Below are 23,848 nucleotides of genomic sequence, written 5' to 3'. Positions count from 1 at the left end.
AGGTCGTGGCCCATTGTGCGTATGACGTCTGTGACTCAGGCTTATTCGATAGTTAGAGAGGTGTAACATGCTGGTGTTAGGACAGAACAACCGGTTGCTGGCGACCCTATGAAAGGAGCCTTGCGCCGACCTCCGCCTACCACTACCGTCCTGCATCCGAAGCGTTATGCTCACCGTTGCCGTCATTGGTGAGATTTTTTTTCGCTTATCTCTAGCCCAGCTTAGTAGCTCAGGATTCACTTCGGATGGTGGAGCTCAAACTTTTCTTACTGGACTTTTGGTTACATTATTTAGAACACTAACAGGATAGCTTTTTTCATTTGAACCTATGAATAAGTAATTATTTCAACAACTTTACTCTAGATTCGTATTTAAAAAAGTCCACTTTTCACTGGCTCATGACACCAATACCTTATTAATACAGGTTTCTTCCTGTACTTCTGAATATTTTTGAGTGATTTCGTTGAAAATCTGAAGTATATAGAGCGCGAAGAAGATAAGGAAAACATTGGTGAAGGGCAGGACCTCTTCTTCTTGTCGGCTGCAATCTTCTCCAATTACATCGACTTTACTAAATCGTCCCTTTAAAGTAGAAAAATACTCGTCGGCTGCGATTCAGTTAATGTTAGGTTCCTCTTTTTACTACTGGGTTGCCACTCAAAGCATTTGGTCACGGTATTTCATTCTTTTCTTCACAAAGCGGTGAGGTTTTTACAGAAAACTCGATCAGCATCACTCATCGCTGAGGAAGTGTAGTGTTAAAGTACTCGTTAGTTGTCGTTCTTATGTTGTTGGGTTACTTTTTACCTTACTATTGGGTCCCGCTTGAGGTAAGACCAGTGGTGCATGACATTAGTACGATAAAATGGTCTGTACTGAACGCGGCGCAAGAAGACTTCGAAACATCCGAAATTCGTTCTGAAGGCGGTGAAGTTTTCTTTGGAAGGACAATTTGTTTTTGTAGGAAGGTCGCGTTGGCCGGCATCCTTTGTCTTATGGGGTTCTCCGAAAATGTTGTAACACGAAGTAAACACAGGGTCATAAAAACATCGACAATTACAATCGACAATGAAGGCTGCGGTTAAACATCGCGTCCTTTCTTGGTCATTTCACCATGATGAGTGAGGTTGTTTCTCATGGTTCACCAAGGAATGAAATTTTTTAGCGCTTCTTTTTCCCGTAGTTCTTTGCCAAGGAGGAATGGCTGAGTTGAAGTCGATCACTGGTGATGAACCGTATAGAGGGCTCGGGACCAATCCTCCTGCCATGATTCCACGACCGATGGGATTCTGGGGAAGGCCAAGGTTTGTTTTTCAGCATATTATTTAAAGGCATCACCCCACGAATCTGGAGTGGTACGGGTTTCAGGGGGGTTATGCCTATACGGGATCGTAGATTGTGGGAAAGACGCTGATTCCGTCCACTTCTGCCCAATTGCAGTAAAAAAAAACGGTCCGGAGGATGCGGCTTCGAGCGTTACGGGGCGCTATTTTTTACAACGAATTCGATTAGAGCGCGCCAGCCTTGGGCACTCGCCGCATCTTTCGGGCCGTTTGTTTTAAGGCAGTTAGGCAGAAATGGACGGAATCACCATCCTCCCCATAATCTGCGACCCCGCATAGGCATGACCCGCCTGGAACCTGCACCATCCCAGATTCGTGGGGTGATGCCTTTAATTGTATACGTAAATTTAGTGGTATAAACTAATTAAAATATATAACTCTAAATGTATAATTGTGAGAACCACATAGTGATGATAATTGAATAGCAGAACTAAAATTTCAATTATTGCCATCATATGACTATCCGAAGGTTCAAGAACTAAAACTTCATCTTCGACAATAGCCAGATGTCCAAGTGATAAACAGAGATCATTTTGCTATCCAGAAAAAAACTACGACGATGTTTTTCTCTAGAAATATTCTTATTATTATATTTTTCATTTAAAACTACAATCATTTCCGTTTTGATTAAGGTTTATATTTAAGGTATGCGCCTACATATGGTTCTGCCTTCATGGGTGGCGGGCCATACTACAGCCCGTATGGAGGTGGTGGCCGTTTCACGAGCATTAGTTACAGTCCCTACGGTTTGTAAGTGTGCACTGTCAAGTACTAACAAATTACTAATTTAAAGGTACTTTTCTACCCTTTAGAAAAGAGAAATTCATTTCCGTACGCTCTTTTCTTCTCTTCGTTTTTTCTCCTATCGCTTCTGATGTTGACCTGTGACATATTTTTACTTGCTAACCTTCGCTTCTCATCCGCAACGCTTCCACTAACTTTCTCCTCAGGTCAACAACACAAATGAAAGAAATAGGTCCACTTTAAAAACCCGAATCTTATAATTTTTGGGAAGAAATGTACAATCCTCATCTTTTCCTGTTTACGTGATCTTAGAGACTAAAGAGATTAGTTTTCCTCTTCACGTAAGAAGGATTTCCATGAAGAAAAGAAATCAAAAATTCACTCATACAGTTCGAGTGGGAAAATTCCACCTTTTTGAAATTTCCTCGAATATTTAATCCCATAAACTACACGGTTTACACTTGAATTTTGCATCTTAACTTTTACCCGGAATAGATGAAATCAATGTCGTGCCCAAATGGCAAGAAAAAGAAAATTGCAAATATGAGAGAAGAAAATGTGATTATTCTCGCATTTTTTCCACTTCATTTTTTTCGAAGTGATGGTACGAGGAATTTTCTCCAGGCGAAGACAAAATAACTCTTCGTAATAAAGTAAACGCGAACTTTTAATGAAACAGGTATTCGTGGTTTTTCCTGTTTTCTAAGTATCATTTATTCCATTTAGCACACATTTTGTCATTTGAAAGATGCAGAAAACCCGGTTTTTGTTCTGTAACCTTTTTCACTTCAGAATTTGAAGTGTTTATATGGCAAGATATTTTTTAAGATAAAAAATAGAGTAGGGGGAAGTGCTGGCGTCAATCTATCCGCTTGCGCTGGCCTAAGGTAACCAGTCTTTTTAAAGAGCTGTCGTGATTTTGCGGAATCGAAGCGGTAGTAGTTCGTTCACATTCGATCGAAGAACTCGAAAACGAAAACTCTACACCACTTTGTGTCTTCATCACTTCTTTCTCGCACAATCGCATATAAAACCGGTCGAGTTACAGCGATTAACGTCTTCACCCTCGAACTCTGTGCGTGTGTGGAGGACATGCGAGAGTTATTTCTCCTATGAGAACACTGCCCGAATCCCCACGTCCTTTTCGAGCGCCTTGGACCTCATTCACTACCAGTTCATTATTTGTCCATCTCCGACGACCTTGCATAGAAGCATGGACATCTTCGCCGTCCGCACGACGAATCCAGTTCAATCGGAGACGATTTTGCCGCGTATGTGCACTTAATGTTCTGGTTGTTAGGTTGGTGCTAATTATGGCGGACGTATGTCGTCATTTGGCTTAATGCGAACGGACTGAAATTCTCTGCATTTCAATGGAGAAATTATCAGAGTGGTTGTTTTTGTGCTTAAGTTCGTGTGGATGCACGCCTAGTGCTTAGTTTCCGAGAAAGGATAGAATTCTACGGTTTCTGGATGAGTCAGTAACACGCTTACATGTTTCCTTCAATAACAATAACAGTGCTTTCGGGGCCTCCTCTCCAACTGGTAGAGGTTCAGGGTCGGAGGTCAAGTCCCCGAGGCAGTATGATGGTCTCTCAAAACCAACCGTAAGTAAACATAAAAAACAAACCAAGTATGACGGACTACAGACTTCCTGAAGTATAGTGGCGGAATTTTTGTACTTTGTTAATTTACTAGGATACATACTTCTTTCAAATAATGGTGCAATCTATTTCCAGAAGCTTAAACTTTAGCGAACATTTTTTACTCTTTCGGGTGAACTTTTAAAATAATACTCTAATAGGAATAAGTACCTTTGTCGATAGAAAAATTGTTTGCTGCGTATTATTTCGAACTAAATGTTGATGCAGAGTATTAGGAAATTTTACTCATTATGAAATGTCATGTCATGGCCTACAATAAGAAAAATATGCAGTCTTTAATGAAGCTATGTTCTGTTCAATTTGCAAGACGAAGCGATTTGTTCACAACTGATGTTTGGATTTTTTAAAAGGTGCAGCAGAGTTATTTAAATACCGCGGCTGACATATTGAAATCAAATTCATCTTAACTTTTAAAAATATGCATTTGGGTGGAGATTGGAACTTGGTGAAACGGTTGCCTGCATTTTTCTTCAGTTTCGTTTGTTTTCTTGGTTTTAAGAAGAAAATTAAGTTTTTTCTCTTAAGTTTCTTAGTATGACCGAGTTTAGTGCGAACAAAGTCCCTTCAGCCGTCTCTCAGGAAAGCGTCACACACGGCACATAAGTACTAGACCTCTATTACTTCCCATGCCTTCCTGAGAACTTCCTGAGAAGCCGCTGCGTCAATAAATCAAGAATCAGTATACGTCTTCGAGTAAGAGTTTGCCTCACTCACTACAACAGTGAGGAGTGCAGAAAATTGAGAATTTTAATAACAAGTTTCAGCGGAACAAATCTATCGCTTTGAGAACAATTCCATCCTTGAGTTGATTTCACAAATTCAGATGCAAATAAAAGTCATAGCCCCTAATGTGAATGAAAAAAAGAGTAAGAGACGGCCTTCTACACAAGGATTCAACCGGAACTTTAAACTCCTTATGTTTTGTCAGCAATCGAGACTCCCTTTCCTAACTGCAGGGAGTGAAAAAAGGGGCCTGTGAAAAAAGGGGCCTGTGAAAAAAGTTTTGGCAGCAAAATCAGAGACTAACTCCTCACCATCGCCAAAAACACTTTTCCTGTAACAAAAGCTTCCACGCAACCCCTATTTAATCTAACACTTCGACGACTTAAAATTGCAGGAAATATTCTTCTTTTTTTCCAAATTATTATTCACTGTTTTAGGGGAGGCTGGACCTCTTCCTTTGGGTGATCCGTTCGCGAATGCTGTCATGGGCTCCGCTGTCGATCCGTCACCCTATTCGCCCTACTCTCGTCGTTTCTCGGCTGCTCTTTCGTCGAACACTCTTACTCCATTTCAAGATTCCCCCGCACCACGATCTATCAACACTTTCGGCAGAACCAACACCTTCACACCTTCCTCATTCAACGCTCCAACTGGATCATCCGGTTCTGTTTCACTCTCGGAAGCTACCGGAGGTGGCTTCTACAAAGGTAGAGGAAATTGATGAAAAAATGAAATGTTCACTTTAAAATGTTCACTTTAAATGTACATATTCAGTTGTGCACATGCTTTAATGTAATAGATGTTTATTACTCTGGAAATAAATAAATAATCTGGATATGCTATTGATTTTCTACAACGTCTAAACAGCATGTTGCTGAGTCCTGTACGAAGTGAGAATTTGGGGAACTGAGATCACAGCGGAGGGTGGTCATAACTTGTGGGTCGAGGACAAAACTGAGGATCAGCAATCACAAAATCAACGGATTAGATACCGAAAGTGAGCTTGGTGGCTGTAAATGTAACTCGAAAGAAGATTATTGCTGGCACCGGTGAGTGATTATGAAGCATTTGTTGCAAGACAATTATACATTCATACATGTTACTTGTTCAATGTCTAAGGCGATGGATGAGATCCATAACGAGACTAGTTTATGGCTGGATATCCTATGTCGAGAGATGCTGTAATGGGAGCGCAATTACGTTGGTTGGTCAGTTGAATAATGTGTACACACTTGCCTGGATTATAATGGTATATGTGCGGTCTTTCGTTGTCGAGGGGAGCATTCAGAAGGTGGGTGACGGGACGGGGATCAGTAGGCTGCAGCGGTAACCAACACGGCTGGCCAGACAGCAGAGTATGATCTGAAAATTCGAGCGACGCTTATAGTTACTCGGAATAGACGAATTATAAACGTGTTATTTCCATAAAATACAGCCTTAGCCCCATAGCACATCTTCTACGTTTTAAAATACAAAGGTTGCGGATGAACTTAATGGATTGTACGCTATTTAGGTGTATTGTACGAGGCCATGGCGAAAAATTACTATCGGACAACACTTTTCTTGAAGAACCCAACATCAACATAACCGTATTCCGACTAGCTCTTCTCGCTTTCACTGGAAAAATATAGATGTTCTATATACACTCTAATTTTCAGCAAGAACAATAAAAAAAAGCATAAGATATACAATTAATATAATATAATATATTATATGATCTGCTACAGAAAATTGGCAAAATTAGTCTATTCCTTTTTTCCAAGCGGAGCACAGCATCCCTTCCTCCTTTCTTATAAAAACAGGAACCCAAGGAGCAGTAGAAATTGTTTCACTCGAACGTTGCTTTCAAACAATGTCGGAAGATTTAAAACAGAATTTTTCCTGCTCTAAGAAAACCTCATAGGCAGAAAAAGAAGAGCATGACGTTAATGGATAACGGAAAACGCGTAGTGGAAGTCTATGCACGTGAAACAAGCGTGTGGTAAAATTCCAACAACGCATAGTGATATCTTTGTAAAGGAATCCAGTCAAGATTTCTAGTGTAGATATGGTTTTCGAAGGGAATAAACGATGAAATGTAGAAAAAAAGTCTAAAAGACATCTAGTTTCTGAAAATTTACTACCGTTGTGCTGTGTTTACCGAGGAAATACAGTCATAAAAAAAAATCGGAGCTTGAAGGACCATAATAAAAGGAAAGACAGATGTGCAGCAGCCATAAAGTAAGGAAAACGTGGTGTGAAGTTCTTCTCATATATTTTTCTAAAATCAACTTTGCTAGAAATCATGGCAATAAACTTTGATATAAGGTGTCATCTCAGAGAAATTAAAAAATCATTCGAAGGGATTTCCTTCACAAAAAGAAGAAAACTTGAAGGAGCATAAATCGTACACATTTTGGAAAAGAACGTACAAAAGGTTTTTTTTTTCAAAGAAAAACACCACAGAGAAGATTTCTCATCCAAGTGATTGCTTCAGTTTCGCAGGTGCAGAGGAGAACAAACCACAGACGTTAAAGACACTCGTGGTGGTGTTGATTTTTGACTGCAGGGACTGCCTTGTAATTCTTTAGCGGTGGCTCTCATCGAAAGCAGAAACGAATGACATGGACTTAAGATACTGTGGATAAATCCTTACTGTTGGTTTTACACTTTTTGAAAGAACATAACGAGGGGAAATGTGAAATAACAGAAATATTCTTATTGTTCTTGTAAAAAGATAAACCAAAACGAGAAATAAACACAGACAATCGCAAACAATTTCTAAAGTTTTTAGAAACGTCTGCTATTGTGAGACGAGGCAGGTGTGAGTCGAGTGAGTTTGCTTTCAGTGGATACTTGAAAAGTGCTTCCAACTTTACCATGTGGTTTTAGCAAAGGAAACGTTGATATTCAGCACAGGATCATAAACGACCAAACAAAAACGAACCGGCAAGGCTGACGGTGACTTGACCGAGCGCATTATTCTCGGTGAGTCGATCGTAATCCCAGACGGTGAACTCCAGATAGAGCGACGGTAGCGAGCCAGGCAGCACTTGCCACTCGACGATTTGATTCCATTCGGGATCCGTAGAGCATGGAACGAATCGAGTTCGACGTTTATTCGATACTCTGAAACGAATTCGAGTTTATCCACCAGAAGTACAATAACAGAAAATAGTGCACAAAAATTTACTTTCTGCCTGGTAAGAGATAAATCTTCACGAATGGATTCGGCGCAAGACGTCGAGTGTAGTCGCGCATTTTCAGGCCACGAGCAGCAACGATTCTCACAACTACGCGAGAAGTTGCGCGATCGTATGAAATCGCTACTTGTAGGTAACCGAGAGCATCCTAAATACGAAACATTTCACTGCAGCAGATTGCAATTGCATCGGTTACGGTAGATGAAAATAAACAACGATTGCAGTGATTGCAATCATTTCAGGATGCACAGGAGCGCATGGACTTCAATTAAGAATCGTATGAGGTCTAGGGCGTGTACTCATACGGGCTGCTGTAGCGCAGCTGGTAAAAGGTTTGAGATTCACTGCACTGTCGATGGCTCGAAACCGCTCTAGAGCCAAGCAAGCTTTCCATCTCTCCGGAGTCAATAAGCTGGCTGGTACTAGAGCTGGGTTGGAAGGATAAACACCTGATACATCGGCTGGCCCCTACAAGCCATTGGATAGGGCGACACGCGTTCATTAACCTCAACGACTCCGAACCGCAATCAAACACGCTGGCGCATCAAAAGCGTATTGACACTACAGAGACTTCATCCCTTCATAGCTTTTTTATGCTGCTTACACAAAGATTTGTAAAGTATAACTAAATGAATAATATATACAAATATATAAATAATAAGTAAATAAATTATATATAAATATATAAATAATAATATGTAATAACAAGTCATCGATCTACCAAGTCATTGTCTCTGTCCTCGTCCGTACAGATCCCTCACAGGTCTCAAACCAGTTTATCGAAACATAGTGGTCCCCAATGCCTGTAGTGCTGCATCAGTCCAAAAATGCAGAAAATTCTATGAGTAAATTATAGAGAACATAAGCAGCAGGTATCAAGGTAGAACTTCAAAGGAGAAAAATTTATTCCACTTGTAGTTGTTGCCGTGCGGAAGGAAAAACAATTCCTGAATTTGAATTCGGTGCTAATTAGATTTGTCTTGGCTAAGTGTTGTGTATGTGTCCCTTCAACATCCCCTGTTCTAATACGAGGAAGAATTTGCTATGGTTTTTTTTAGAGATTATAGTGATTACAGATCTCAATGGGACCTAAATAAAAAGTCTTTGGGTCTGCCCGATAAAAACAGCAGTGCTTGATTGAGGAATTCGATTGAGGAAAAAGAAGAGGAATTCGTTAGTCTCTAACTACTACTTCGAACAATTGTTTCTGGAAGTTATACCAAATAGTTTCTTTTTTTTTTGAAGAAAACCGCAGTAGTTTCAAGTATTTTGTCTTGCACATAGGATTAAGGTAAGATGTCCGTCCCAGACAGGGAATGTAGTTTAACAAGAGTTTCACTCACTGAAAGAACTCTAAATCCGCCCACCTGAGGCCTGTTAGACCAAGCATCCTCAGAGTATTCTAAACTGTCGACGTTATCGTAGATACGACTAGATGGATTTTGCCTGCCCAGAGTGATATTGTGACCATTTCGTCGATGCATTGGAACCGGAGGAGCTCTATCTGGCGAGACATCTGCAAAAAACAAAAGACTTTCGTTTCGGACTACCCACGGCTCTAAAGGCACTTTGACGGCTCACCTTTTATTCGCAGCGTTTTTTGACTGCTTGGCAAGGGGTTGGCAAAACGTGCCGGTTCTCGAGAAATACTCGTATATCCACGAGGATTCGATATTCGATGCGATTTTTCGCCCTCTCTGCAAAAGGTGAGTGATTCAGGTTTTCAAGAAGGAGAAAAAATATTATCTCGAAGACATACGACTTAAGAATGATTTCAACTTCTCCGCTGCTCGAGTTTACGATCCTTTCCACCTCTTCGAATGTTTTACCGTTCAGCAGAACTCCGTTCCATTCAAGAACTTGATCACCTGCAAATCGATAACATGATATGTCCCTTACGGTAATGAAGTGCTTGTGTTGGCAGGATTCCGATTATCCCGGTGATTTTATATTTTGAGAAGGTATTGATTGATTAGCCACAATCACTCTGTCTCTCTTGGACACCATCATCATGAAAAACGAATATTCTGATTGCTATTAATTTGTTCATTTATTTGTGCATATTGACAAAAAATCGTCCTCTCCTCCTCTCCTCCTCAGCAGAAAAAAGAGAGAAAAATCCTGTGTTATAATCGAAATCAGCCTGACTGTTTTAGAAAGAGGAAGAACAGTTGAGTTAAATAATTTAGTCGTGGAGGGAAATACGAGTCATATGATATTTATACGAAATTGTAAGAATAGTCGATCTAAGAATAGTCGCTTCTTAGGGACCCAACGAAAACCCTTCCTTTTCCATAGGTGAGCTGCAAAAGCCCCAAAATAAAAGAGATTTTATTTCGTTTTCCTCAGAATCTTATATATATATAATATACAAATCCATTTCATAATATTCTAACCTATAACGGATAAAAAGGATAAAGTGGACGGTGTTGATTAGTCCCTATGGGATGCGTCTACGCGACTCATTTCAGGATCGTTTGAAATTTACGAACGCGTGTCGCCTAAATAATGACTTGCGGGGGCGAGCCCGTGCACCAACTCAGCGTTTTTATTCTTCCAGATCAATTTGGTACCAATTTATCAAGCACGGAGCGATGAAGGGCGTGGTTGGCACTAGGGCGGATACCAACTATCGATCGATCGTGCAGTCATAACGGAACCTCTTACCGACTGCGCTACACTCGCTCATTTCTGACCTATACATTGAGGGTTTCGTTGCCAGACGGAGACATGTCCATTTCATTTCGGCTTCTTGTGGCCTCTCATGTTACAAACAAAATTTGGAGATACATTAGCGATGCTTGCGCCTTTCGAATATGTGCCTCCGGTGCCATAAACAATTGGTTCCCTTTACCTCTTTATTTTTTTTTTCAGAATTATAGTAGACAGAACCTCTAAAATCTAAAGTACACTCTCACTTATCTTCTACAACTCTCTTCCATATTTCTAGTAGATTTTTAATACCTCTATTCTTTTTTTTTGTTTGAGACGAAAATTTCTCATCCAGTGCAGTTGAAGTAAAAAAAAAACATTTTTAATGAATCAGTGATTGGCTTAGGAGGTTCTTAGATCAACATCTTAAGATCTACCTTTTTTGTGAATATTTATCCCAATGCTTACTTCTGTAATACACTGCAAAAGTGCCTCCCACCAACATTGACTAATTAAAGGACTGCAACTAAAAGAAAAACAACAAGAAGATAGTTAAGGAGAACGTAATTAGGGAGGCTATAAAGTGTTTTCAATGGAACGATGCGCCGACATTTTAAGTCACGTCCATTATTGATTTTTCACCACACTTCCAAACCGTTGAAATGAGCATGAGTTTTCTTAGGAGCACACCACTAATGAAGATGAATGGATATTTTATGTGACAGACGGGGTGACAACGGTCATGCAAAAAATCCCAGTAGATCATGCCACGAGTAGGATTGGTTGGCAGCGAAGAAAGAGGCTCCTAGCGGTGCGCGAGCTTCGTCGCCGGACCTGAGGTCTAAAAGGGGCTCAACGAGCATAATGCGGTCATGCTTCACGAAGGCGATTTATGCTGCCGACCCTGAGCCGAAACGTCACGGATCCCGGTTAGCGGAAACCTCTTTTCAGTTCTGCGCAAAGATTGATGGAAAGTCAGTGAATAGCTCTGGATAGATAGGAGAAGTTTCTACTTTCTTCTTTGACTTTCTAGTTTTTTCTGCAGCTGTTGATCTTTTTTGTTGTTAAGAAAATCATCGCGTTACAACAAATCTTTCTGTGAACGGTTGTTTCTTAAGGAAGTGCGAAAAAAGTAAGAAGCAGTTTCGTAGCATCCAAAGAATGTAGCTAAATAAAAACCAATCAAATAAGACTTCATAGGGTTTGTGAATTACTGTCTTCCGACTACTTCGCTGGGAAGCAACCACATATTCAATTGCCCTTACACCTGTAACATCGGAGCAAACTGTATCGCACCCTTCAGTGTAGCCTTTCCAAATATCGCAATTTGTGCCGCGAATCGACAGAGATGTGGATGAGGTGAGTTGTTTCCTCATAAACTCTTGTCATTTTGGCACATTAAAGTGCCCCAAGTATCTGGCGAATATTATTCGTTGATGTAACGTTATGAGAGGGAATAACAGGACTCCTCTTGGTTCCTTAGAAGCAAATATTGAAATTTAACGTTAAGTTTAACGAAAAAATGTACTCACCCTCTTTGACCTCTCCGAGGATCTGATTGTATTTCGCCTGATTCACGGCCGACACGAATGCCCCAAGCTCACCGTTCGGCATCCTTTTTCCGCCAACCACTCGAATCCCGAGATCTGTAATTGATTTCTTCGCCTCTAAACATTCATTATCGAAAATCTTACCATTATAGATGTTGTGGTCCTTGTATCGGCGCGTCAGCAGTATTCGCTTAATGGTCGACGATGGGACGTCCTGAGGGACGACGTCCTGAGTCGCTCGATTTCGGAATGAATCCTCAAACGAAAAGCATCAGATGTAGACGTAAATCAAGCGGACTACATAGCTATAAGGGCTCGTCCCCTGCCCACCCTTCGATGAAGCGAGTGGGGAGGGGGCGTGCAAAAGTGCAGCGTCTCGTATGCTACTGTAAACTGATCGAGTTCCTAACCAACCTCGACAACTCTTTTCGCTGGATAGTCGGAGCGTCTTTCTATGTTGTACAGATTCCTCCTATTATGGGACTCTAAATTGAATATGGATCATTATTTTATATTGAAAGAGAAACGCTTACAAGAAGTGGTTGGATGTTTTGATCAGTGCACATTTACCTAGGAAAAACCGTGGTACATGTCAGTTCACTGGATGGCAGGTGCATCAAAAATTGCGCCGATGTTTGAAATTTTATCATTTTGGATGCGTTTTGCAAGTAATTCTCTGGATTAGCTTATGACTTCGCACATCTCAGAAGACCTACGAAGGCGGTAATGTGTTCTTGAACTAGCAACAGATACGGACCAACGTCCACGCGGGTACGTTGTGTATTTAAGTTTCTCTCTTAGCCTACGTCATCGTTGTTTCACGCATCGATCCTCCTCAGCTACCTCCCCCTAGAGTGTATGTGTGTGTGTGTGTGTGTCGGTGCCTCTGGGAACCTCTGTCTGCCGTCTCTTACCTTCTTCTCCACCGCCGCGCGACATCCTATTGACCGCGCCTAAAACAACGTGCCTCCTCTAGCAACAGCACTTAGACGTCTGAGGCGCAGACATTCCATGCCGAGTTCGCCAACTGAACGTTCTTCGATGTATGCGAGCAAACTATGAGCATTCAACACTACATCGCACTTACTGGAGAACGAATCTGTGTGTGAGACTAAGATTTTGGTGGTTTTTTGTTTTCCGTGGATAATGCGGTTAACCTAGTTAAGTTTTGCCATTTACTTTCATTTCGCACTGATATTTTCTTTTCTCGACAATTTGCGTTGTGTACAATTTATTCATAATAAATCTCTATATCAATAAATTAAATGTGCACTGTTCAAATCATCACATAAAAATGGCAGCAATAGGTTGAAAAAAGAGCGGGAAATCATCGACCATCGACAAGGAACGAAGGACTTGGGGCGTCGGCGTCGTACCACGGCATCATACCTGCTTGAGGGCGGCGTCTTCCGACGGTGGCGTACATCCTCGACAAAGCGTCCTCACGGGGATATCGAGCGTCATAGGCAGAAGGCACAATATTTCCAGACCATGTCCTTGCAGCTGGTTTCCCAACGTATCCTGTAGGCACATTAGAAGAGAGTGCAGGGGGATAGCTGGACCTCGAAGGGAGTTGGTACTGCGGCTGGTAGTACGATGCAGTCTGTTGTGGAAAAGTATGCACGTAGGGGGCGGCAACAGTAGGCATAGGTGCATACGGATCGTCAACTGGCAGTTCTGGAGGAGTTGTTCGTAACAATCGCTGTCGGTACATGTTCCCATAATCCAGAGGATAGCTAGGAGGTCGAGCACCGTAATTATTCTCGCTTCTACTGTATACCTGCGGCGCTTCGTAGGTCGGGATGGGTCCGGCGGCAGCTGGTTCTGAGAGCGTTAGTGATGGTAATGGAGCCATGTACGGATCAGCGGGTGGCAGTTCGTATCGGTACGCAGGTGTTGATGAAGGCATTGACATAAGATTCCTTGTAGGATCGACTTGGCTCAGAAGGCCAGTCTGGAACTGGTTGTTTAAATAGGTAGCGTACCGCGAAATCATGTCGCCCTGTTGCGAACCGAGGGGTTGCGACGTGCTTAAATTGGTAGTGTCGCTTGGATAGGCTCGTCCTTGCAGGTAAGGAGTTGCATAGGCAAGAGGATCGGTCCGGTCGATGCCCGTCTGGTCTAGATAGTTCATCGAACGAATACTGCCTGGTGGCAAACGATACCGCGGATCGATTATGTTATCAGAATGGAGGTTGAACATGGAACGGGACGCAGCACCGGCAGTGGGTCGTGCTCCGAACGACTGCTCATAGTCAACTTGGATCGGGCCGAACTGCTGTCCCAAACATCGTTCGTAATTTCTTGGCAGAGAGCCGTAGTTGTAAGCATAACTTGACGTTGCTGGCTCGCGCACAGTGAAATCGCGAGAAAGTGGCGACCTCCTGCTTCGTGATGGGTAGTCGATACGAGGTAGGGATCCGTAGTGAGGGACAATAGACGAGTAGTCGGAAGAGTCGAGAGCAAGCTGGGAATGGTAAGCTCTATAGGGCATTTTCTCTGACGGCAGATCCATATTTGCAAACATTCGTTCTCGTCGCCGGGCCAATTCGTCCATGAGTTGTAACCGTCTGGTTTCCCGGCTCAAAGGGTCGTCGTCGTGAAACTCGAACTGGCGTCGATGTGCTCGCTTCGCCTTCTCGGTCAGCTCGTTCAACTGCCGATCGTAGTCCTCAAAGTACTTCTTAGTTGCTTCGAGCAAGTCGTTCGTTTGCACGTTTGCGTTGCTTCGACTACGTTGCTGCGAAATCCTATCCGAAAACTTGGAACGACTGCAGACAGCATAGTCGACTGCTGTAGAGGGTTGTTCGGTCTGCGTTTCTACGCTTTTAGCACCAAGAGAGAAATCTTTGAAGTGTGGTTTTCTTTCGGCATCCAGCTGAGCTCGGAGTGACGTTGACGGCAGGGAGTGAAGTCGTGTGGCAGGAACAGGCGCAACTGAAGGAGCTGTCGTTGAGGAGGTAAAATTCGGCTTGTACTGTAGATGAGACGATGAAGAAGTGATAGGAAATCGCGAATCAAACTCAGATTTCTGCGTCGCTACACTAACTGTTGGCTTCGGAATTACTCGAGCGCCACTTATTAGCTCCATTGGGAGAAGGCAGGGAATAACTCTTGGAGTATCGTCTTCGCGAGCCTCAGGCAGAAGACCTGTGACGAGCATTTTGTGCACAATGTATTGCCTTTGGTTGGCTTCAATTTCGCACGCTTCGAGAGCCTCTCGACGTCGAGACAGTGCCTCCTTGAGTTCCTTCTTGAGCAGTACACGGGCAAGAGTATTGGGGATCTTCGGGGTATGGGCTGGTTTGGTCTTAATAAAGGAGACTGGTTGGCGTAGAGCAGTTTTCGGCTTGGCAGTAGTTTGGAAAGAAGCACCGGGAATGATGGCAGGATCAATAGATCGAGCAAGGGAAGTACCACTAGAAGCAGAAGGAGGACGTGAATAATCAGTAGGCAGATGCCCGTTTGGCAGTTTTTCGGGAGGAAGAGCGGTTTGTGTGCAGGTAGAGCTGACACCGAATATTGAATAGCTGGATGAGGTAGACGGAATAGGAGCGCTGGCGTTGATGTAGACTGGAGCAGGAGAGATCTGGGATCGAATACTGGATGAGGGTCGTTTCAATGTGTCAGTCTGTACGGCCAGCGGACTCATAGACTGTGGTGGCATGGTGATAGGTGGTGGCGTGTAGGTTGCGGACGACGGTGGTGCTACTTGATAAGACGGCGCGGCAGAGTAGGAAGAGTATGATGGAATGGATGGTAGTTTGCGACGACCCATCTCCTGACCGGCCGAGCTGCCATCATCCTGAAATGAACATTCATCAACTTTGCCTTCTCTCAGTATTCAGAAAATGAAAGTGTTAAGATAGTATTTGTAGAGACGAATCTGCCAATTCATAGTAAAATACGCGGAAAACTGTGATGAAGAACACTATGGGATATGGTAATGGCCCAACCATTCGATTAAATCGCATTCCAATGTTTCGTAAATATAACTAAGGGGAAAAAATCAAAAATAAGAATCGAATCAAGGTTTTCAAGTCACTTCATGCTGAATTGAATCCAAAACATCGCCAACTCGTATATCGTATGTCTTTCCTGGGCCCTAGTACAATTATATTTTCATAGGGTCAATTTATAGCCTAAATGAAACTGATATTTAGGGTGTAACAGTAGCATGAGTGGTGAATATTGCAGGGAAGATCGCGGCGTTAGACTCCTTTCGGCTATTGAGGAGGCAGAGCTTTTCCCCTCTCTTTCGCTCGAGAGATCAATACCACTGCCTACTAACCAAGTTATGCAAACTCCGTTACATCTATGGTACCTCGTTGTTGCATTAGAACTGCATCACCTCTCCGTATGCATTGACAGCATAGCCAGAGTATAAAACAATGGAAAGTACATATTTCAAAAAAAAAATTACTTTGCATAGAAGTACTTTAACGACATGCTACTTACCGTTGTCGGTGATGCGCATGCTGGGAGGAACAGGAATTAGAGAATGAGAACTAGGAAAACTAGGAAGTACGTGCGCACGTCTAGAGAGCAGCAGCAGAGGCCGGGAGCAGGCAGACCGAGCTTCAGGAGGCGGGACCACTGCTGCACTCCCTCCGCCCTCACTCCTCACAGCCAGCCGCATATTGATAACCCTTCGCCAGCTCGTGCCCGTCTATGCTCAACTCTTCCGGTTACCTGACGTCCTTCCGCACTTCTGTCGTGATACCGTCCTACAGTTGAACCCTTCGCACCCACCACACATCTATTTTTATAGTAGATCCACAGCAAGGAGTGCAGTGAGGGTGCCATTACACGCGCGCATCGATTGGCAGCTGAGCACGTAATCCCCTCAACGTTTTCAGTAGAAAAACTGATGGTGGGAAGAAGTAGATTCAAACTGAACGAATACTGGAGGAAGGGCAAAGCCTCTCAGATGGGATTGGCAAGTTAAACTCAAATGTTCGTGATTAGGTTACCTCGGATACGTTATGGACCTTAACTGTTACAGTTGAGGATTGAATGCGATGTATGTCTTTCCAGAAACTGAAACAAAGCAAACGATACCACTGGTTTATCTATCAAGAAACTTTAGCCTTGGTGAAATTTTGGAAACATGCTCTGCAGTATGCACTGTTGAAATCTGCTGAAAGACAAACATAAAAATTCGATGCGAAGTCGCCGAAATTGAAGCCGAAGTCGTCGGAAAACTCCTGGAAGAAAAAAGAAAATCCGTTGAGGAATCGCAGAATCTTCTCTGCTGCAGTTTTTTTCTTAATTGTAAGTTCCGAACACTGAAAGGTGTGAACAGCATATACGTAGCTATAAATACCAAACATTGAAAAAAAAATCCCCCTCTCAACAGTAGAATAATTCGTCCTGATTTTTGATGAAATAAATGGAGCTGTCTGCTTACGAGAGGAAATTTGACACCGTGGGTACGGGAGAGAACAAACAAAAAAGGGAGGAGGTACAGGAAGTTCTAGAACTTAAAAATGAACCTAGAACCACGTGCTAGAAGATGTGATGACCCGGTGAGGAAAAGGTGTGATGTTTCAGAGCTTCGGCTACTTAAGATAATATTTAACCAAAGGCCTAGTTAAGTGCTTACATTCATGGTAGATCATAACTTCCTGATGCTAGCTAGCAAGGCACCCCTTCAATCCCAACTGCTACGCTCCGCCATACCGCTTCTAGCGCAGCTGCGTTGTACGTCATGTAGTTTTGACCTTACTGTTCATTCTACACTAAAGTTTACTTTTCCAAGCCATCTTCAACTAACATTCAGAGTAGTTTCAATAACGTCCCTAACATTGCAAAACCGACTTTTCCAAGAGGAATTTCTGCCTGAAGTCCAGGCGTATATATAGGTTCGGGGTTACCGTTTAGTGCAGCAAGGAAAAAGTACATCTTAGTCTAATAGATAATATCATGTTGGTAATTACAAAAAGCTATTTCCTGATACCGGGAGCACATTTCCGCGACATGTCTAAAATCTCCTTTTATCTTAATTATTTCTCATCAGAAGCAATTGCAATGTGGCGGAAATAACCCAAACAATTGAAAGAAGGTGCTGTTGCTCTGCAGACCGTAAAGCCCAATCCAGGTGAAATAATCTAAAGGAAGCATGGAATCCTTGGTAAAAACTCTTCGTTTCGCTACGTTGAACTGACGGATACTGTTCACCTGAGGTGCTCGGACCGAACATATTGTCAGGACCTCGTTGATCCTACAAGTCATTTGTCATGTGACACTGTACTATAGTATATTAAGAAGCGATGAACAAGTTGGGAAATCGTAGAGCGCAAACAGTACGGAGTTTGATGGAACTGTGGTCATGAGTAGTGATTTTTTGAGTAAGATTATCCCTAAAGTACTTACCGTCGACAGTCGTTTCAAGCGAGACTCGCAAGTCTCGCAGACCATAGAACACTTAAGAATGGATGGATTCTGTGCGAACTCTTGCTGTAAATCAAGAAGGTTGGGCAGAGCCGCGTTCAGGGGCGACAAGCTTCGGCGAAGATGGGAGCAACCCCATCGGGCGATAATTCCAGCCCGCAAATTAAGTCAAGTCATTTTTTTAGTTAGAAAAGGAATAAATATAATAAATGATCGCAGACAAAACGAGGAACACTGCGATTTTGGAAAAGGAAGCAAAATAACCTCAGAAATCTCGCGCAGCCATTTATACGACGACTTCAGCTCATCAAATGTGTTGGGAAGTTCTGATGAAAACGCATCCACAGCCGAAATCTCTGTACGGGGAGTGGTCTTGGAGTCCGATGGTTGCACTTTGTGTATCTTAGCCCCGCTGAACACGTCCGATGTGATCATCATCCCTGGTGAACGTTTCAGACCTCTGAAAAACATTGAAACTAGAATGAATGTAAAAAATTGCAGATAAAATAGAAACTTGTCTCTAACCTAGGGGATGAGTCACCATCGGTTTCCGGATTAGCGATGACAGATTCCAGAGTACTTCCAAGTGGTCTTGAGAGTGGTAAACGTAGAGGTTCAGCATCTGCAGTCGCTGTGGACGTAACGGCAGAGTCGCCGGTACTTGCTGTTATAGGCTTATGCGCCACCGTTGCACTAGTGGTAGTCGTTGCTGTAAAATCTTAATTAGCTTGCTAGTTTCTCAAAACTTAAAAAGAAATCGGAGACCAGTTCTCGTAGAACCAACTGTTTTCGAAATCAAGCAAGGCAAAGTTAAGAGACCGGAACCGCTGAACAAAACGAGTTTTTCCCAAAATATAAGATGAGAATGTGATCAACATAGACTTAGATGAATATTTCTAACTAGATTTCTCGTTTATAAGCATATCTAACTACCGCATCTGTACGAAAAGGACATACTCAGAGAAAAAAACATTAACCTTGACTTGCACTTCTGAGGGATTATAACTGCCTCTCCTGGAAATCAATATAGTCGCATATATTGCGTTTTTTTTTCTCCTTAGAAGGAGAGATATCTGTCCATGTTTAATTGGTTGAAAAGATGCATTCTTCGAGTGCCACCAATATTCTTGAAAAAATCATAAAAACGTTAGAGCGTTAAAATTTGTGTTGCACATGTAGATGTCTCCTTTTTTGCCTTCAATAACGTTTATCATGAAACTTTTTCTAGCTTATTTTGTATAGAATCGAGAAAAACATGGAAATATCCAATAGAGTCCTGCTTACTTTTCACTGACAAAAGAGATAGAGGTAGAGAGAGAGGAAGAGAGAGAGGGAGAGAGGGAGAGATAGAGAGAGATGAACAGAAATGGAGCAGAACAGTAATTATTGCTAATCGTTCACAACATTTAAATCACCGCTTAGTCGAGCTAGCAAGAGCCATACAAATTCCGATAAAGCTAGCATGACGCTTATATTTTTCCTAGTTAAAATCCTAGAAATAACGTTACTCGATCATTCGACATTCGATTCGATTTTTCGATTCATTCGTTGAAATATCTCTGTTTCTCTCTTCGATAACAGCACAAAACAATGATCTATGCTTTCGTGTGCAAACGCGGCAAGGATAGCATTGTCGTTTGTTGGCGAAACGAAAGAAAAAGTTACACGGATGACTGAGCTGAGCCAGCGGGAAAATCCTACATGGAGAGGGGAAGAAATAACTGAAGTGTTAGAATGCTGTCGACCGTTTGTCACATATACATGTGGATTTGCATCGAAGTGATTTACAGAGCCTAGTGCAGCCGAACTAACATTCTTTGTCTGCCTACGGACTCTATGAAGGGGCTGCCTGGCTCGAAATCTCCTGGTGCTTCCACACGCGTTTCTCTTTAAGGTTAGCTGGGAACGGAGACCTACATGCGACGCGATGTGATGTGAACGGAATGATGAAATGGAACTGAAGCGGAACAGAAAGCGGATTCTTCATTCGAGCGACTACAGCTATTGAAAGACAATCCACAGCCTATATCATCCCGGTGTTGTGCGTCGCAGGGAAACGAGATAACTGCAGCTCGCCGATGCCGTCTACCTGAGAAAATTCAAGAACGAGCGTCTGAAGTTGCTCCTCATTCGGATTCAGCAGCAGAATAGTGTCTTTCTATAACGAACTTACTTCTGATGTACCTCACTTATTTCAATCAAAGGTTCAAGTTTGAAAAACGAAGTGGGTTTTTCAAAGAAGGTAAAAGAAGAAGAAAATTGGGAGCTGCCTTCTCCAGCTACATCTCATTTTCTCACTTCCAGAGCTGTTACTAACAGAATTTAAAATTAAATATTAGGAAAATCTAAATCTCTTCAAAAAAGTCCGTCACTTGGCTGAAATCTAATATAGGTTCGTGGTGTCGAGCTCTCATAAGTCCATGTTCATATTTTTGACAAACTCGCGAGAAAACTCGTGAGATTGACCTGAAGAGAATTCATCATACGTGCCGGAGTTGGTATTTGTTATCTTGTAAATGTACGAAGAAAACGCATATCCCTTCGAGTCAAAAGCCTGCAGCCTTAGTCCAGCTTCCAAAGTGGAATCTTCTAGAAGATATGTCAATATGTTGGTATAGAATACATAGAAAGTGTTCGTACTCGTTTAAGCATATTTTCACGAAGCACCGAATTCCCCAGCCGCTGTCCTTAGCTCGTATTGACCTTCAAGACGACGAGAGACGAACAGACAATTTCCGAACGAGTAGGACGCAGTGGCTAATTGGAAAAAAAAACGAATGGATCATTCCAGCTGTAGCTCGCTGCGCCTTTTCGAAAGGGATTAAGTCGCTCATGGCGAGCAGCTCTTCAGTGACAAATATAAAATATGCTGTCCAGCATACTGTACCTGCAATAGGTTGAGTGAAAGATTTTTGATTGTAGAACAACAGATTTGGTTTGGAACTCTCGGAAGTATAGACGGAATCGAGCTGAAATTTAGATTATTTGGAGGGATGACAGGTTTGCGAACAAAAGGAAATCGTACCAATGATTCGATGTCAGCCATTGTTTTATCGATGGACGCGCTGATCGAAGCAGGGATATCCGAGATTGTTGTACTAGCAGGCGCAGAGATATAGTTCCCTGAAAAGATTTGGTCTCATCAATGTTTAATTGGGTGACAGGTGACAAGGGGTGATAAATCAAGTAGCACTGACCTGTAGTGGTTGCAGAAGTAGAAGCCAGTGAAAGAGGCGAAGAAGAATACAGATATGAAGAGATTTGCGGCGAGGACTGAGACGTACACGAGGGTAGCGAGTGTGCGTGAGTTGTATAAGCATGACTGTCCACTGTTGAAGTAACTGAGCGTGCTAAATGACATGGAGACCGCTTGGGAGTCAGTAGAACCACAGACGAAAAAAAAAACATTCAAATGCATCGCATGGGGACACTTTCAATGTTGGGTTTTTTTCTAGTGGTAAATAAGTTATGTGAAGGATAGCTTGCAGAAATAAGAGATCTCAGAAGCAACACTGCTCAGATTTTCCAACACGGCAGCTCTTCAGAGTCGTAGGACTGACGGGCGAGATGGGTTTAACTACTACTACAAATGTAAAGATTTGCTTTTTTGTGCAACTTCACCGTTGAGGCACTCCACTTGCTTTTGATTCGTCAATTCTATGGATGTACGGAGTTGGTTCACTGAGAAACTGATACCTCGTGCGCTTTTAACGACTCTACTCCGAAATTTGGAGATGTTTTGTATTTTTGCTCTGGCACATGGAAACCGCGTCCTGAACCCTAATTATTGGTGAAAAAGACACAACATGAGAAGTCCCTCTTCAACGGAGGCCGTTTAACTGCGAATCTCGTGCGAAAATTGACAGTGTATTACGCACAAGTTGCCTTCCGGATAGCATAGAGCCGGGCCAAAATAACGTGAGGCACGGTGCAGTTGGATAAGCTGCCACGCCCGATGCGGTGCGCTTGGGACCGAGCCAGGATGCTAGCGAACTGCGGCGACAAGTGGTGCCAGTAGGGGTCCCACAACGATCTTAATCGCTTCGCTCTGACGTGTCGCTTCGAGCGCAGCCGCTTTCGCAACTGCACCGAGCTTCATTTTGTTCCGACCCTATTGTGCATAGAAGGACAATTAAAGAGATCTGCTTGCAAAATGTCGAACATTTACAACCATCCTCTCTAAGGACCTCCATGTCACTTGTCCGAGCCAAAAACGTACCGTGAATTCCTGATCCAAAGCCGATAATCGCTTGAGAGCTAGGGGCCACAGACGACGTTGTTGCTTCAGCAGCCACAGATGCCTTAGTTGATGGGATTGGAGCCAGTGGTTGCCCGTACATGCCAATGATCGAGTTTGCGACGGAACGTGCCGTTTGCCTTTTCTTTTCCCTTGCTGGAAAAAGTGGTTTTGAATATAGTAAACAGCCCAATATAGTGACAGGTTCACCCACCTATCATTCTGCTTTCTGAGTTGTCGATCGTGCCGTCACGCTCGTTCACATCTTCGGGGATCGTGTACACGGGTCCTGGACGATGACAGAAGAAAGATTGTGTTTGGTAGAATTGTGCAGCGCGAGTAACGTCAACCTCCTCCATGTCCACTGACTGTAACATGAGAGAATGCGGGAAACAAGGCGGTTATCCAAAAACGATACAGGAAAATGCTGACCACATCCTCATCCTCGGGTGATTCCAGGAATGGATTTCTTCTTTCTTCTTCTTTCGGGATTTCCAATGGAACGTCTTGTTTCTGAATCTTGTTATGATAAGCAGAAAAAAGAGGAACACCGTAAAACAGTGTTCCATTGATATCGTTTAACGTAGATCATGCAGAAGAGCTTCAGCTTTTGCCATGAAATAATTTTCCCAATTCCCATTTCCCATTCTGGGAATACCAAAAAAAAGCTGTGTTAGTATTGATAGCTACAGAAATTACTGAAAACTTCTTCAAGTCAGCCTTATAGAGAGTAAGTTTTAATGGATGTATTTTTCCCTAGTGAAAAAGTTTGACCGCCCAACGTATAGTCGGGTCAAAACTACATGAATCACGAGTGTAGTTGCGGTGCATTTGCGTTACGCGCGGCGCGGTGGTGGTGCCACCAACGGTTTCACCACGCTCCGCTCCGTGTACGCAACTGCGTACGTGCTTCATGTCGTTTTGACCCCACTATACACGCAATAACATTAAAATTATTACCACTGAAAATTCAGAATTTTCGTAGTTGTCGTCAATCCTTTGTTATTTCTCAAAAAATAAATTTCAAAAATGAGTTTATCTTTATGAACGCCCTCATAAGAAGCTAATGAATGACCATTTAACCAAACTAACTTGATCAGGAATGCTTTCGATTTCTTCTATCCTCGGAGTGGTGTACTCTTCAGAATTCTCCTCGGACTGCAAGAAAATACTTATTTGTTTGATTATTTTTCTAATACGCTCAAGGTACTCCAGGAACTTTGGCGCTAATATGCGCCAAAAACTTTGCCAAAATCGCTATAATTCGTTTATATCTAGTGTGACTGGAATCCATAAATATCAATTCCCTATCTCCTTGGCATAGTGAAAAAAGACCTTTTTTTAAAACTACTCACTGCCG

The 23,848-nt window shown here is 42.6% G+C and overlaps 2 protein-coding genes across 6 annotated transcripts in view; one reads left to right on the top strand and one right to left on the bottom strand.

The window, feature by feature from the left end:
* Window positions 1-166: 166 nt before the first annotated feature.
* Window positions 167-5,195, top strand: RB195_002525 (uncharacterized protein; the record flags this gene model as incomplete). Of its 4 annotated transcripts, none has more annotated exons than XM_064199823.1 (4): window positions 167-188; window positions 1,166-1,304; window positions 1,989-2,089; window positions 4,912-5,195. In XM_064199823.1, 4 exons carry the CDS (start codon window positions 167-169, stop codon window positions 5,193-5,195), a joined length of 546 nt encoding a protein of 181 aa, XP_064055702.1. The 4 variants fall into 4 exon arrangements, with proteins under 4 accessions (XP_064055702.1, XP_064055704.1, XP_064055705.1 ...); XM_064199824.1 differs by having other exon boundaries at window positions 1,989-2,093; window positions 4,912-4,939; XM_064199822.1 differs by lacking the exon at window positions 4,912-5,195 and adding an exon at window positions 2,156-2,231 and having other exon boundaries at window positions 1,989-2,093.
* Window positions 5,196-5,618: 423 nt separating this feature from the next.
* RB195_002524 (uncharacterized protein) overlaps window positions 5,619-23,848 on the bottom strand; it is a gene marked incomplete at both ends in the record, with an annotated part of 91,061 nt that continues 72,831 nt past the window's right edge. For both annotated transcript variants that reach the window (XM_064199820.1, XM_064199819.1), the window contains 20 exons: window positions 5,619-5,653; window positions 5,711-5,836; window positions 7,401-7,582; window positions 7,647-7,804; window positions 9,024-9,172; window positions 9,238-9,353; window positions 9,416-9,524; window positions 11,841-11,954; window positions 12,003-12,114; window positions 12,273-12,343; window positions 13,248-15,663; window positions 18,516-18,711; window positions 18,777-18,960; window positions 21,139-21,220; window positions 21,277-21,374; window positions 21,449-21,601; window positions 22,471-22,644; window positions 22,703-22,856; window positions 22,921-23,001; window positions 23,581-23,646. In XM_064199820.1, coding sequence (XP_064055700.1) covers window positions 5,619-5,653; window positions 5,711-5,836; window positions 7,401-7,582; window positions 7,647-7,804; window positions 9,024-9,172; window positions 9,238-9,353; window positions 9,416-9,524; window positions 11,841-11,954; window positions 12,003-12,114; window positions 12,273-12,343; window positions 13,248-15,663; window positions 18,516-18,711; window positions 18,777-18,960; window positions 21,139-21,220; window positions 21,277-21,374; window positions 21,449-21,601; window positions 22,471-22,644; window positions 22,703-22,856; window positions 22,921-23,001; window positions 23,581-23,646 — 4,776 coding nt within the window. The remainder of the gene's footprint in view (window positions 5,654-5,710; window positions 5,837-7,400; window positions 7,583-7,646; window positions 7,805-9,023; window positions 9,173-9,237; window positions 9,354-9,415; window positions 9,525-11,840; window positions 11,955-12,002; window positions 12,115-12,272; window positions 12,344-13,247; window positions 15,664-18,515; window positions 18,712-18,776; window positions 18,961-21,138; window positions 21,221-21,276; window positions 21,375-21,448; window positions 21,602-22,470; window positions 22,645-22,702; window positions 22,857-22,920; window positions 23,002-23,580; window positions 23,647-23,848) is intronic.

The sequence above is a fragment of the Necator americanus genome, chromosome IV (genome assembly GCF_031761385.1).
Source record: "Necator americanus strain Aroian chromosome IV, whole genome shotgun sequence".
Classification (NCBI taxonomy): domain Eukaryota; kingdom Metazoa; phylum Nematoda; class Chromadorea; order Rhabditida; family Ancylostomatidae; genus Necator; species Necator americanus.
The sequence above is the reverse complement of the archived record's forward strand: the minus strand, read 5'-3'. Positions and strand labels throughout refer to the sequence as shown.